General features: G+C 35.4%; 2 protein-coding genes across 3 annotated transcripts; one reads left to right on the forward strand and one right to left on the reverse strand.

Moving 5' to 3' along the window:
• The first annotated feature begins 4,987 nt into the window (after window positions 1-4,987).
• LOC107831555 (GDSL esterase/lipase At1g58430-like) lies at window positions 4,988-8,406 on the forward strand. The gene is made up of 3 exons (XM_016659332.2): window positions 4,988-5,651; window positions 6,766-7,021; window positions 7,930-8,406. The coding sequence occupies exons 1-3, from the start codon at window positions 5,040-5,042 to the stop codon at window positions 8,133-8,135; spliced, it is 1,074 nt and encodes a 357-aa protein (XP_016514818.1). The 5' UTR covers window positions 4,988-5,039; the 3' UTR covers window positions 8,136-8,406.
• A 138-nt stretch (window positions 8,407-8,544) lies between these two features.
• Window positions 8,545-14,374, reverse strand: LOC107831556 (uncharacterized). 2 transcript variants are annotated; one of them, XM_016659334.2, is made up of 8 exons: window positions 14,199-14,374; window positions 12,170-12,317; window positions 11,992-12,087; window positions 10,751-10,838; window positions 10,081-10,165; window positions 9,897-9,963; window positions 9,719-9,808; window positions 8,545-8,890 (listed from the first exon to the last, which is right to left on the reverse strand). In XM_016659334.2, exons 2-8 carry the CDS (start codon window positions 12,278-12,280, stop codon window positions 8,843-8,845), a joined length of 585 nt encoding a protein of 194 aa, XP_016514820.1. In that variant the 5' UTR covers window positions 12,281-12,317; window positions 14,199-14,374; the 3' UTR covers window positions 8,545-8,842. The 2 variants fall into 2 exon arrangements, with proteins under 2 accessions (XP_016514820.1, XP_016514821.1); XM_016659335.2 differs by having other exon boundaries at window positions 12,170-12,291; window positions 14,199-14,373.
• Window positions 14,375-15,790: the final 1,416 nt, after the last annotated feature.

The raw sequence follows: 15,790 nt of genomic DNA on the forward strand, positions 1-15,790 counted from the left end.
GGAATGTATGAGTGTTTTGGCACACAGATAATTAGATAACCTTTCGACTAATATTCTGCATGTATAGAACAGAATGCCTTAATCTTGCCAGATATGATGTAGTTTTATTGGATCTTTTTAGGCAGTTCACATGATCCTGTTCAAACTCTATTAGTAATAGTTTCCGATAAGTTAATTCCACTGACCTGGTTTAAATAAGCGAGTTTCAAACTCGGATCTGAAGAACATTTATCATAAGCTTTTAGCAGTTCTATTGATCTTGTATATTAATTTCCCCTGACAATTTAACAACATGTTCATCCATGAAATATGGCACAAAACAATTCACGCCTCATAAACAACTAATCAGATAATCAAATAAGAATCCGAAGTTGGTCAAGCATGTAATTAGCACGCAATCCTCTTTCTTTCATTTTATTAGAGACAAACACGATAGAAATGTAGTCACTATAGGTTTATCCTCTTAAATAAAATTGAGACGAGCCTCGACAAACAAAAATGCATAAGCTGCGGGGCCCTCTAAATGTATATATTAAAATACTTAGAATTCGGGACAGGTCGTTTAGCGAATTTTACGGCCTTCCCAAAATAACAATACACTAGTTGCTTTAGGTGCACCTTTTAATAATTTAACCTTCTTAAATACGGGTGCGCATTGATGTGACCCAAATCTAAATCTCAACGGAGTCGAAATATGTCGACGACCACGGGTGCATTGATTGTGACGTGGTTCGAGATGCATTTTCACGACGTTGCAATTCTATAATAATAATAAAAACGGTTTTAAACTTAATAAAAGCACATAAGTCACAACATGTATTTAATCAGATATTTAGCCATTATAACAATTTAAGCGACCGTGCTAGAACCACGGGATCTGAGGGTGCCTAACACCTTCCCTCGGGTCAACAGAATTCCTTACTTAGAATTTCTGGTTCGCAGACTTCATTTGGAAAAGTCGAAAATTTCCTCGATTCGGGATTCAAGACAAACCGGTGACTTGGGACACCAAAAGCCAAACCTTTCCCAAGTGGCGACTCTGAATTAAATAAATAATCCTATTTCGAATATTGTCACTTAAATTGGAAAAACTCCCCTCGCACATTTTTACCCTTCGGGGCGGGGCGCGCAAAAGGAGGTGTGACACTTGGTGCATTGTCATTTTATTCATCTGATTTGCTAATCTCGCTATATCTACCCTCATGGCTGAGAAATTATCAAGCTCAATCACACTTGCTGCCTTTTGTTTAAGTGCTCTTTGTGGTTCCCCATCTCCTTGCCAACTATTATCATGAGTAGTGAAATTGTTTAGCAGGATATGGATCTCACTATACGGTCTTGCCATGCAACTAACCCCCACATGCTGAGTCAAGATTCATCTTTAATGCCTCGTCCAACCCATCAACGAAAGTGTGACCCAATACCTCATCAGTATGACAATGATGTGAGCAGTCTCTAAGTAGCTTCTTGTATCTTTAACAAGTTTGACGAAGAGTCTCGCCATCTCGTTATTGAAACCCAAAAATCTGGCTCCTCAGCGACTTTGTCTTCTTAGTGGGAAAAAACTTGATTAAGAATTTCCTTTCTAGATCATCCCAAGTATTGATTGAGTTTGCGTGCTCCTTTTGCAACCATTTCTTAGCTTCCCCTATCAATGAAAAAGGAAACAGTGTCAGCCTGACATAGTCCTTGGAAATGTTTGGATAATTGTAAGTGTCTGTAATTTCCAGGAAGTTCTGAATATGCCTATGCGGGTCTTCATGAGATAGACCTACATATTGCCTTGTGGATTGGATCAGTTGTACCATGTACTGTTTCAGTTCAAAGTGACCCGTAATATCAGGCTTCATAATCGCTTGAGTCATAAGAGCCAGATTGGGCCTTGCGGCTTCTATCACCGGGCGCTCTTCATTACCTGCCATCTCTATTGGCTGTGGTTGAACTACAATGTCCAACTCTCTTTTAATTCTAGTTCTAACTTCCACTTCCCTCCACACTCTATGAAGTGTTCGTTCGATTTCAGGATCAATATGAAGGAGATTGTTTGCGCTTTTACTCCTTCACATTCAAGAGAAGAGCCTGCGTTATCACAAATAAAGCAAGCTAAAAAAAATTAAAACTTGAACAAATAACGAATAAAAGCTTAACTTAACTAAACAATCAATAACTAAGTCCCCGGAAACGACGCCAAAAACTTGTTGGGACCAAAAACACACGCAAGTATACATGGTCGTCAAGTAATAAAGTGACTCGAAAGTCGGATGTCGAACCCGCAGAGTCTTAGATTGATCGTTAATTAAGCAAGCTAAAATCAATTAATTGTCCAAGATAATCAAGAGTGATGTTCTTCTATTAGTCTACTATTGCGGAAATTAAACAAATATCAACTAAATCAACAAGAATGCAAATGGGTATTATGAGACTTTAATTCAGAGGAGATGAAGATTTCAGGGTTGTGGTTAGTTTATTAATCCTATTAAGTTCAATAATCACACTCGTTATTCCAGATTATCTATGGTTGCTAATTAATCGGATCTTTTATATGAATAGCATGTTTCAATAATACTACTCGTCTGCCCACAATATATCAACCATATATTCCTATGGTATTGAGTCTATCATGAACGAATATAATACGGTATTTAATTAAGCAAGATTATTAGGTATATTTCTGTCCTAACAGTAAAATCTTCCCCCGAGCCACGGGTTTAGAAACAAACTCTCTTTAATTCTACTCTAATCTAAACATGGTTTTCCCAAGCATAGCATAGATAGTTAATAGAACTCAACTGCTGACCAGACAATTAAGCAATTATGCACAAAATTAGAGAAACAACCACAAGATGATAATCCGAATTAACGAAGATGTAATTAATAAACGTTAATAATCATGTCAACCACAACCCTAGAAATTAGAGTGCTTAGCCACTCATGTTCGTAGCAACAATTTTCCAAGTATTTTGCATAAACAAATTACAAAGCAAAGATGAAGGAATGAAGAACTCAATGATTTCCTCCTCCAACGAATGTTCCAACCGTTTTCTCCCTTTCAAAATAGTCCCCCTAGGTCTAAGATGTCTCAAAAGTCCTCAAAATATAGTTTTTATATGTATTTATACCAAGTAGGGTCGGGCCCAGACGAAACACCCTTTCCTGCGCGAAATAGGACTCTGGCTCTGTAAAATTTGTACAGGTGCGCTGCACCCTGCACCGCACCTTGCGCCGTGCTGGTGGAGATTATCAGCAGCCTTGCATTTTCTTGTCATGCCAGCTTTTACACTGCTGCGCCGCACTCTGCGGCGCCCCATGCGGCGCGGTACTGAGAATTTGTGAAAATGCAAAACATGAAAATTGTAGCTCTTTCAAATAGCTTTCCAAGGATTTATTGTGGAGCCCAAAGGAGTTCTGAGCGAAAAGCTATGTGCATTTTACTAGACAATGCGTCGTATGCCCGCTCGATTCTCCGTTTCGTTCTTAATTACTATCATCCGTTGATCCCCGAACACGATCCCGGCTTAATTCCTTGGGCTTTTACTCAGACTTCAAAGCTCCAAATCACTTGAATTCATTCCATAACATCTACATTGCTCGGAATCACTCCTACAAGGCATAAAACACATATTTAGTGCAAAACACTAGCGATTAAAGCTCAAACTCAATTAAAGTGCAGTAAATTAGAGTGTAATAAGCGACTAAAATACACAATTATAGCCTATCATCAAGCAACCTATGTTTTTACTGTATCTTTTGGACATCATGACCAAAAAAACAAGCTGTAAATATAGTAGGTACAAAAAAAAACATTTCCTTATAAAGCAAGGGAAGAAATTGTAGCTTTTTTTTCACATTTAATAGTAGTAGGTATAAAAGAAATTTAACAGTATAGTAGGTATAAAAGAAACTCAAGTCTTAATCAGAAATCCTTTAAGATTACTGTATTCTGTAAAACATTGCCACATGCATGAAACTTAATTCTGAGCCAATTTCAGAAGTAATCAAAAAGGAAAAAAACTTAGAACGTAATAATCCAGAAAAGTAACCTTTTTTCTCCATCAAATAAGCATTCAAATATATATATATATATATCTTTTAATTTATTTATTAATTAGCAAAGCTTTTAATTTGTTTATGACTAGCAAAAGGCAGGAAGGTAAGAAAGGAAAATTTTGTGTTCTTGTTTGGTTTGTTAAAATAAACTATAAGAAAATTAAAAGAGAGAAAATAATACTATATCATTTTCATTCAGTCATCACAAAATTCTGTTCCTCCCTTGAAAATTGCTACTATTACTGTCTTTTAAAAAACAATTTCCTTTCTATATATCTTTCTTTCTCCAATATTGTACTACACAAAAGATATATACAGTTAGATCTTTTTATAACCTTTATTATAACAGTCAAGTTTTCTTAGGAATCATTTTTAATATTATGTTATAATATATGTTCTCAATAACAACACTTCACTATAGCAATCACAAAATGTCGAAACAAACGATGCTCTTATAGAGAGATCTGGTTGTATTTGGCTTTTAATGTTATTTTACTTATTCTGTGAGTAGGAAGGGAGGGGGAGTCACTGCCCCTCTTTTGGGACCCGAGGCTTGCAGGCCGATCAGGATGAAAGACATTATCAGGTGGGGAGTTTAGCTGGGGCGGCACATCTATTAAAAGATAACACACGTATTCTAGATGAGCTCAACGGGAACAGAAATCTCATATGGAACAGAAGGGTAAAAGTTCGTTTGATTTTGATTTCAGTATGAAAACGAACGGTAAAAGCGTGATCGAACGATCCTTTAGACCTTCAGAATTCGAAGCTAGAGATGTCACAAAAGTTATCACAGGGATAACTGGCATGTAACAACTAAGCATTCATAACGACGTTACTTTTAAAAATAAAAAATAAAAAATAGTAAATATATGACTCTATATATAGAATACAATTGTGTGCATAACCACATGTCTTTAAACCATCAAAAATCCATGAACCCTTGGAGGGAATATTAAAACTATAAATTCTTGTTCAATTCTTTTAAAGCCATGGCACCAAAATCTTTCTTCTTGTTCTTCTTAGCCCTTTTATTGTGTAATTATACAATTAAAAGCCAAACCATTCCAAAATTCACATCAATTCTTGTTTTTGGTGATTCAACAGTTGATACTGGAAATAACAACTATATATTCACTCTATTTAAAGGCAATCACCCACCCTATGGAAAAGACTATTATAACCCTATTCCAACAGGTAGATTTTCAAATGGAAAACTTGTACCAGATATATTAGCATTTTTATTAAAGTTAAAAAAATATGGTGTGCCACCATATTTACAGCCAAATTTAATGGCTAATGATTTAAAAACTGGGGTTTGTTTTGCATCAGCTGGTTCAGGATATGATGATTTAACAAGTTCAATTTCTGGAGTAATTCCAATGAGAAAACAATTGGAATATTTTAAAGAATATTTGGAGAAATTGAAAGGGTATTTTGAAGAAAAAGAAGCTGAAAAAATAGTGAAAGGTGCTTTGGTTATTGTTAGTTCAGGGAGTAATGATTTTATTTTTAATTTTTATGATATTCCAACAAGAAGGGTTGAATTTAACATGAATGAGTACCAAGATTTTCTGCTAGACAAGCTGCAATTTTTTGTCAAGGTTATTATCTATCACATCCCTCTCTTCTTATTTAATGTACACTTTTCTTGAATTGATCCTTTACATTGCTAGACGGGAGCCTTGGAGCAACAGTAAAGTTGTCTCCGTCATGTATGTTTTACAAGTCATGGGTTCGAGTCATGAAAGTAGTCATTAATGCCTACATTAGAGTAGGTTGTCTCTTTTACACCTCTAAGGGTGTGATCCTTCCCGGACCCTGCATGAATGTAGAATGCTTTGTGCACCGGGCTGCCCTTTTACACTACTAAAAATACGCGTTATTCCGAGGAGCAAAACCGACGAGTTTTTACCTCATACAGCTTGGGTCAAAGACAAGGAGAAAGGTTAGAAGCGACGGGGAAACCTAGCAAGTTGTCGGTCGAGGTGGGGATAAGCTTGCTTCTTCACAAGCCTATCCCCTCGAGAAAAACGACTTAATATTGTTAGCCCTTCGCGTTTTTTCCACTCTATCCCATTTCATTTTGGGATAGGTGCCTTATTACTAAAATAATAAGTGAAGTAGTCATCGTCTGACCAATTTGGCTCGAGCAGAATACCATCGGTAATAAAAGGATTTATGTTTTTTTGTTAATTCAGATTCTTAATTGGGTTAACTTCAATATTTTTCTTTGTTTAACCATCTGGTATTCGATTCACACTTATGAGAAAAAGGTCATAAAACATGCATTACATTAATAGAGATCTATATGAGAGGAAAGTCACACCAAATAGTCAAATTTACTTATAATTACCTCATTATTAATTTAATTTTATAAATGCTTTTTATGTCGTAAGTACATATCATTTAAACTCGTATATATTGTGACATTTCTATTATTACCTGATATTGCTTTTGTTTTCATTTTCTATTATACTGTTGTTGTTACTATTTCTTTGACTTTTTTACAACTGTATTTCTTTTTCTATACTGTTGCGATTATGCATGCTTGCTTCGAGCCGAACGTCTATTGAAAATAGTCTCTCTACGGGCACAAGGTAAGGGTAAGGCTGCATGCTCACTATCCTCCTCATACGCTACGTGTGAAATTATACTGGATATGTTGTTGTTGTATATTATTATTGTGACATGCAATATTCTACCTTATTTTAACAGGAACTTTATGAACTTGGATGTCATAAAATTATAGTGAGTGGGCTGTCTCCAATTGGTTGTCTTCCAATTCAAATGACAGCAAAATCTCCACTTCATAGAATTTGCTTAGAAAAAGAGAATTCAGATTCTCAATTCTATAATCAAAAGCTTGAGAAATTGCTGCCAAATTTACAATCACAACTCCCAGGAAGCAAAATCTTGTATGCAGACATCTACACTCCTATATCAGACCTCATCAATAATCCACAAGAATATGGTAAGCTTTCAATGTTTTTTTGTTTCTCATCCGATATTCGGTACTTGCTTTAGAATTCAACTAATTCGAATTCTCGCTCGAAATTTCACTTTGAGGGAAAAGCCTTCCTTAGTAAAGACACCTTCATAACCAGTCTCGAATCCGAGACCTTTGGTTAATGATGGAGAAGTACCACTCTGCCATAGTTTTTGGTAGATAAGGATGAAGAAGTATTTATCTTGAGCCTTTTAGATAGCTTTCAGATTGTTCGGTACCAGCTATCGTTAAAGAAAGCATATGCTTCTAACTCAGTTCATCCCTTATATGGTAATGGTAGGTACACTGATACTCTTCTTCTTCTTTTTTTTTTGGTTCAACCAAAGACCAATTTGCATGCACTTTGACTAAATTTATTGGGTACCTGCTATCTCCCACCGTCAACACAGGTATCAAATAACTCCCTTAACCAAGACTTAGATATATGGGAAAAAATAATCTAGTATTTTTTGTCTCTACCGAAATTTAATTATGTTAAGGCGGACCTTGTGATAGCCTTCATGCCATTCACTTAACAACTCGTTTGGTACGAGGGATAATGAAAAATTAATCTCGGGATTAAATTTAAGATTAGTTTATCCTATGTCTGGTTGGGATAAAATCGTGTATAACTAATCCCGAGATTAGTTATCCCGGGATTATAGCGTTATTTTTATCCCTATGAGAGGGTGGGATAATAATCTCGGTATAATTAATCCTAGGATAACTTGTTTCCCAACCAAATAACTCCTTAATTCTTATAATTCTTAACGTTTGAGCATTTATCATGAATATTATCCAACAGTTAGAGAAGCTGTCTTCTTCTTTTTCCTTGTTTTTTTGTTTCATTCTTATTAATCAAAAATACTTTTTGTTTTACATAATTATGACAGGATTTGAAGAAATTAAAAAAGGTTGTTGTGGAACTGGATTATTAGAAGCAGGACCATTGTGTACAACAAAATCTCCTGTGTGTACAGATACTTCACTATATATTTTCTTTGACAGTATTCATCCGACTGAATCAACTTATTACCACATTACTGAGTACTTAGTGAAGGAGCTTCTCCCAAAATTCTCAACTGTTGGCAGCTTTTGATCTATTATACTGAAATAAAATTTGTAAAAATTTCAGTACTAAGATTTAATTTCCACATGTATGAAAATAGCGTTCAATTTATTCCCACAAATAGGGTATGGAGAGGACAATGTGTATGCAGACCTTACCCTACCTTGTGTAGGTAGAAATATAGTGTGACAGACAATATTTTAATAGAATTTATCTATATGTACAAAATCATACATATATTTATAGGGCAGTCAGGTGCAGAAGCATCCCACGTTTGCGCAGAGTCCGGAGAAAGGCCGCATTCCAAGAGGGTTTGATGTAGGCAGCATATCATGATGCATGTATTTTATAGATTAATGATTTCACAAATAGGAATAGAAACACATAAGTAGCAGAATCATCCTTTCTGAAAAGAGTGTACTGAGGACCTACTAAGAGATTTGAAGTAACACAAAGAGCTCATTTTGCTTCTTTCTAAGGATGACAAAATTACAGTCACTGTTTTTCTCTCTATCAACAAAAAATAAATTATATAGTTTATTGTCAAAGATTCTACCCGCATTCATGCAGGGTCGGGGAACAACCGCACCCTAAAGGGTGTGATATAGACAGCCTACCCTAATACAAGCATTAGTGAATGTTTTCACGGCTCAAACCCGTAACATATATGTCATGCAGAGACAACTTTACCGTTGTTCCAAGGCTCCCCTTCGTCAAAGAGTTTACAGTAATTTCTGCTATATCCACCATGAAATGGGTCCTAAACCATCAGCATCAAGAGATCCCTGGTAATGTACAGTCAAGAAAAAATGCCAGAATCAATAAAAATAAGCATAAATTAAACTGCTTTTCCTCAGTCTATAGAAAGTAGAATAACATAGGAGAATTTTTCAAACTCATGCGTATTGAAGATCCGCATTCCATTTTTTATACTGCTTAGTGCGACTGAAAAACAACGTTGCGTCATCCAAAATTCCAAGATTAAACGCTGAAGTTTCAATTTATGCAAGAGTGTTTTTTCTTTATAACTGAGTAACAGAATTTAAACTCATATGAATCAAAAATTCAGAAGTTCAACCTTCAAGTCACCAAACTGCAAAAAATGAAGTAAATGATGCGACAAAAACTCTATAATCGACCACTGAGTTAACACCCTATTTTTAACGGCAGTTGCCACACTAGTGGAGAGGGTGTGATCAGGAGTTTACATAAGTCACATCTACAATGAACAGCATGCCAAAAGCATGGTTCGACGATATATTCGTTACGAGTAGCATATATTTTAGGAAGCTTGATAAGCTTCCACAACCTAATAACAGTTTCTCCACAATCAATAATAAAGCCTTTACATATTTAGATGCTATGTTGCGCAGACTCTCCAAAATGTTGCCGCACCCGTGTCGAATCCTCTAACAATGCACTACCTTTGGAGGATCCGACACGTGCTCGGCAATATTTTCGGAGAGTCCAAACAACATAGTTTAGATGCACTAGAAATCCAATGCATCTCGGGCATTACAACCACTTAACCAGCTAATAGCGATGGGACTATATCATTTTAATTGAAGGAACGGAAATTTTAATATACTGAAGGAATAAAAGATTTGACGGACCTTTATGACCATTGGTGCGAATGGCTTTGAATCTTTTTCTTGCTCAAGAGGTACGGATGGATAACTAACACTATGAACTTGGAACCTAATCTGCAGTTTATATAATCAAATGTCAAAATTTCCGGGTACATCATATGACAAGCCGGTGCAATATAGCAAAGTTGTTAGGTCTAAAAACCTCATCTACGCCATCAATAGGATATTCATCTTGTCCCTCAAACTGCCATATCCATCTGACTTGGTTCCTAAAATAGACAATAAAAACCCATATGCAAAGAAACTTAAGATGTATGATTGAGAAAGACCAAGCAGTAGATGCAATCGCACCACAAAATTAGATGTTGATACAAGAAAACACTTACTTGTTCTCAGGATCAGGCTCAGAACGTGATGGAGATGGCATTAGAGGTGGGGGCACATAAATGTCATTGAAAAATCCAAGTGACACTGCCAAACGTAAAATTGAACGAACATTAAGAAGCCTTTTTCTGAGAGATTACCCTTATCCATTAAAATGCGCCTTATATATCATGGAAGAAACTTAATGAAAAGGAAAATATATACTAGCGCATGATTTTTGCAAATGATAGCTTGAGAATAAGCCTTTCATGATGAAGTACTATCCTCTGCCAAACTAAAGTGGAAAGTACCGAATTAAAATATTCCCTCTGTGTAATTTCTGAACTAGAAAAATGCATATTCATCAAGTTTTTTCTTTTTGTATTAATAACGCCAACTATTCAGGACATTACTATGTTTCTTTTCTGATAAGTCAAATTGCTTTCATTAATAATGCCGAGTCCTGTAAAAAGTATTTGCAATATGGGTCGAAAGCTTATACTCATTAATCTATCAAGCTCGCCGAACTATTAGGAAAAGATCTCCTAAGTCAAAAAGTATGAATGCAACAATTAGGAAAAAACAATATCTAATAGTATACTTCGCTAAATATGTCTCAGAACATATATGACAGAAACTCCAACAAAGGAAAATTGCATGAGAAATAAACTGTAAACAGTCTGCAAGCCTTACAGCGCAAACCCTCTGTATTGGACTCTTTGAGTTTAGCAACTATTACTTCTCCTACAAATGGGCGAAACACTATCAGTCTAAACTTGACCTGCAAAAGACCATGATTTTCTATATTAACGAACATGCGATCACAGTACACATTACAAATAATAGAAAGCTGATTAGTTTGTAGTGTATTGCTCTATGTAGAATCCAACAATCGCTTCGTCAAATGATATTAGACTCGAAAACCTAATTGGTCTTGTATCAAGGTGAGGAATTGTCCTTTAACAATTTTAAGGCTGTTAGTGAGAATACTTTTTGTTTGGCATAAAGAAAGTTTTCCAGATCTACAGGATGAAACTATTGGATACTTTTTGTTTGGGGTCAGCGACATGAATCCCCCCATCTTCATTTAAGCTCAACTCATGTCATCATCAATACCAAATAAATTAAAAGTGAAAAATACGTTAAATACATACATATATATAAACAACGACAACAACCCAATATAATCCCACAAGTGGGGTCTGGGGAGGGTAGTGTGTAGGCAGATCTTACCCCTATCCTGTAAGGCAGAGAGGCTGTTTCCAATAGACCCTCAACAACAAACAGCAACAACAACTTATTCCCAACTACTAGATATCACCTATATTTCTACCTCTGACCTCTAAGGAGGCAACAATAAGGATCTGGAGCACATTTTCCAATCAGTGAGACATCAGATCTTTATATAGATAGTGTCAAAGAAGCTAGTAACAGATTAATTAAAGCCCAGAGGTACTTGCACTTCAACACATCTCTTATTCTTTTAGAAAATTGAGGGGAGATTTTATTTTGTCTATTTTTTTTTATTTTTTTTTTTTGGGGGGGGGGGGGGGGGAGGGGGGATCAGTGAAGGGGGAGATTTATTTTTTTATTTTTATTTTTTGAGAAAGTGGAGGAGATTTAGTTTAGGACGAAGTTGTGTGGGTGTGGATCTATGTCCAGGAATGAATCCCCTAATCCCCATCAGAAATAGAGCAGGAAATAGTGCACTTTCAATTCTCAGAACCGCAGAACGGCACAGTGATACTCATAATGCCAAAGAATTTATCACCTGAAACTATTTTACATTAACCCAGAAAGGCGGAAACAGTCTCAACAAGCTCTAGGTACAGAATAATCAAAGGGGAGTAGAAAATGGGAGGGAAAATGCCACTTGTTTGTTCAATCCATGTAAGTTAAAAAAGTACACTTAATTGCAGTAACAAGTACAATACCGTATATGTTGAGGCACCTTCTCCCGCATAGATAAAACCGCCATCTATGGAGCGAATATCATAAACGGAGACGCAAAGGCCCAAATTTGCAATAACCTTGCATCATTGTACAAAAGTTAGCCACTTGTAATGATGCCAAATAAACAGAAATGCAGAATCAATAGAGAAGAAAATAAACCTTATCCACAAAGAGACCCTCAAGCTCTCCCCTGATTGATTCATTGAGTGGAAGGCTTAGGAGATGAGGCGGCAATCTCAGTGTGTGTTCTATTTCACTCAAATAAAACATGCCTCCTTATTCTGTAGTAAGATGTACACCAAAAAATCTACCAAGTTTGACAAACAAAAATACACACATGTGAAGCGGCTAAAATTGATGGAGTTGCAAAAGAAAGACTATCAGACATGGCTCATAAAGATCCATTTTCAAACAATACCAAGTTGTTTTACTTTTTAAGCAAGCATACATGGAAATAATTTTGTTCTCCGACAAGGATGTTCGACTATTTCACTAACACAAATAACGCATAACTCTGTCAAGATTTATATAATCCATAATAATTACGATCAATTAAACAAAAACTTTTGTCCTACTAGATTAGAAGTTGATTATATGGCAACACTAGACTGCCTTGTTTGTTCGTCGAAAGAAAAACAGTCTTGTTTTGTGTGTGGATGCATTGACCCATCATCTTCCTCCCCAAAAAGTTGCTGAACTATAACTAAACTATTCCTACACAAGGCCGAGGAGATAGTGTCTCAATTTTGTCCACCTACAATGAAGTGCGGCTAAGAACTGCATAAGCTATACATATGGATTTTTACGATCGATCGATGAATTTCACTTTGTTCGTAGTACACCAAGATGGTGTCAACAGATATTTTAAGAGTGCGCTTATGGCTCAACCACAATCGATTGCGCAAACCAAAACGATCAAGATAAGGCAATTGTGAAACCTGTTTCCATATTTTCAGATATCAAAATGTTCCACGAAAACATTTATGCAAATTCATAGAGAACCCATAAGAGTTTTTGACCATTTGACTAGAAATAACAAAAAAAATTCCATGAAAACAATCGCAACTATAAAGGGCGAGGCAGTAAGCTCTTTATCAACCGAACTATCTCTATTGCTTCACTCTAACTTTAACTACATCCTTAAAATACGGTCACTTACATCAAAACATCCTTTAAGCTTCCCACAGTTAAACAAAATACACCCATCAATTAAGTTTTCCATCCACTAGTAACGGCTCCTAGTATTTATCACATGACTCCTCTTTTTAAATTTTTCTTTCCCTTTTTCCATAAACTCTTCTTTCCTCCAAAGAAGAAAAATAAGTGGCCGCTAAGTTTCACAAAAACGGGGTTTTCTTTGACCATGAGGTCTCGGGTTCAAATTCCAGCAGGGGCAAACAATAAGTAGGTGATTTCTTCACATCTACCTAAGCGTTGGTAGGCATAGTTATCTAGTACCTCTTCCAGGAGGTAGCAAGTAACCAGTCGAATAGCCGAGGTGTGAGCAAGCTGACCAGGACAGCACCGTCATAAAAAACATGGATTTCTTTGACTATGAGGTCTCGAGTTCAAATCCAAACGGAGGCAAACAATAAGCTCCCATTTGGCCATAGATTTTGGCTTCATTATTTCAAAAAAATATTGAAAACATTATTTTGTTTATGAAATATGATCATGTTTTTTTTTTGGGGGGGGGAGGCAATTTAAAAAATTTCAAGTTCCCAAAAATTGGTTTAGGACAGTTTTTGTAAGTGAAAGAAAAATTATTTCTTGACCAAACACAACTTCAACTTCTAAAAATTATTTTTCAACACAACTTTTTTCAAGTTTCAACTAAATCTATGTCCAAGCGCTAGCTAAGTAGGTAATCTTTTTACATCTGCCTTAGTCTTGATAGGCAGAGTGATATGATACCTGTTCTGGTAGGAGGTAACAGGTACCAGTGGAATAGTCGAGGTGTGAGCAACCTAACCCAGATATTTCAAACGTACTTTTTTATACGCTAAAATACTGATGTTTTAATATCACGGGGAAGTATGAAAAAGGACTTGAGAGCCATTGCTCACATTAATGAGAGAAATTACATAGCCATTACAACCTAATTTCGAGAAAAGCAATGAAAACCAATTCATAAATTCGGATTCTATCACTAAAAATAGCACAAAATAGGGATTAGGGTTTAACTTACAAGTGGATTTGCCGGAGAAAGAGGTTGCAAGAAGTGGCAAGCGGGAAACCCTCTCAACTGGTATAAGAATTCAATTATACCTCGTACTGAATCTCCCTTTTCTTTTTCTTAAAAATCGTTTGATTTTTCTTTTCTAAGAAAAAAAATCCTCGGTATAAAACTTTATTTTTCTATAATAACATTTGCTTCTAGTTTTAGGTATATTCTCTACAATGCAAATGGAACGTTTAGTTTTTTTTTTCTTTTTGCTTTAAGGGCGTACATGAATCGGGTTGGTTCTGTTTTTATCGTAACCGAACTAAATCAACTACATCGATTTGATCTTTGTATATCGGTATGGGTAGAGAAAGGATTACAGGTTGGGGAATCGTACTCTCACCAATAAAGTAAAAATTCAAATAGTTAATCAACTAAGCTACTAAGATTCTCTATAATGATCTATTAGAATATTCTTACAAGAGAATTTTTTTCTTAGTAATACATGATAAATATTTTTTTACTCTAAAAATTTTTTAGAGATGTATATTTTCAAGTTTAATCGAATTTTAATAATTAAACGCAAAAATAAATATGAAATCTAAGTAATACTTTGATCTATTTAATTTTTAATTAAAAAAAACACCATTTCAAAATAGAAAAAAGATATAAAAGGTTAATAAATCTTGATATATGAATGTACAAGAACAAAAAGATTACCGCTGTCACACCTCCTTTTTCCGAGGAATAAGGAGTTTTTCCAATTAAAGTGACATTAATCGAAATAGGATTACTTATTTAGTTAGAGTCGCCGCTTGGAATATTTATTATGGTGTGAGGAAATTGACTCTGTTTTACGGACTGCGAAACACAAAAGACTAGGTAAGGAATTCTGTTAACACGGGAGAAGGTGTGAGACACTCTCGAGTTCCGTGATTTTAGCATGGTCGCTTTTAATCATTCCTAGCTCAATTAATTGTTTAAATACGTGTTTTAGAGCCTATGCGTGTTTAACCTTTTACCGCTTTTAAATTACTTGTTGTTTGTAATTATGGAATTATCTGGAAACGAATCACGCTTACGTGTATTCATTTTGTTTGGTGTGTCAAAAACTATGTCATGAGTAGGTGTACACAATTAAACAATTTATTATATCAAGATTGTTTGGTCAAGATCGCACGAACGCGTACCTTGATTCATTTTGGGAATCATAATTATGTCACACAAATGTGTACACAATCACGATAACAAATTTAAAACGCACCTAAAACACTCTAACGGTGTTCATTATTCTTCCTAAACTTTGAGATTATTGTAAGGTCATGAATTATGGAGGTTATTTATGGATGATGTAAGATTTGACTGTTACAATTATGGAATAAATATAGACAATAGATTAGCGTTGCGTTCATGCCCAATTCCTCTTGAAGCCTATCAAACCCAAACTAACCCAAACATAATCAATCAACTCCCAAAATCCAATTAGCTAAACCAAACTTACTGTCATATTAAGTTAATACACCAATCTAATAATTCTATCAAGCAGGTCACTTAATCCAAAGCAGTAAAAGATTAATATGAACTTATCCAAATGATTTCAATGAAACTCATAAAGG

Source organism: Nicotiana tabacum, chromosome 9 (genome assembly GCF_000715075.1).
Source record: "Nicotiana tabacum cultivar K326 chromosome 9, ASM71507v2, whole genome shotgun sequence".
In the NCBI taxonomy this organism is placed as follows: Eukaryota; Viridiplantae; Streptophyta; class Magnoliopsida; order Solanales; family Solanaceae; genus Nicotiana; species Nicotiana tabacum.

Bases quoted from the DNA above. Each gene is read 5' to 3' on its own strand.
- LOC107831555 (XM_016659332.2), top strand. From the start codon at position 5,040: ATGGCACCAAAATCTTTCTTCTTGTTCTTCTTAGCCCTTTTATTGTGT. The intron at 5,652-6,765 runs GTTATTATCTAT...TTATTTTAACAG, and splicing joins AGCTGCAATTTTTTGTCAAG to GAACTTTATGAACTTGGATG. The intron at 7,022-7,929 runs GTAAGCTTTCAA...TAATTATGACAG, and splicing joins CAATAATCCACAAGAATATG to GATTTGAAGAAATTAAAAAA.
- LOC107831556 (XM_016659334.2), bottom strand. From the start codon at position 12,280: ATGTTTTATTTGAGTGAAATAGAACACACACTGAGATTGCCGCCTCAT. The intron at 10,166-10,750 runs GTAAGGCTTGCA...TACGTTTGGCAG, and splicing joins CAATACAGAGGGTTTGCGCT to TGTCACTTGGATTTTTCAAT. The intron at 8,891-9,718 runs GTCCGTCAAATC...GTACATTACCAG, and splicing joins TCGCACCAATGGTCATAAAG to GGATCTCTTGATGCTGATGG.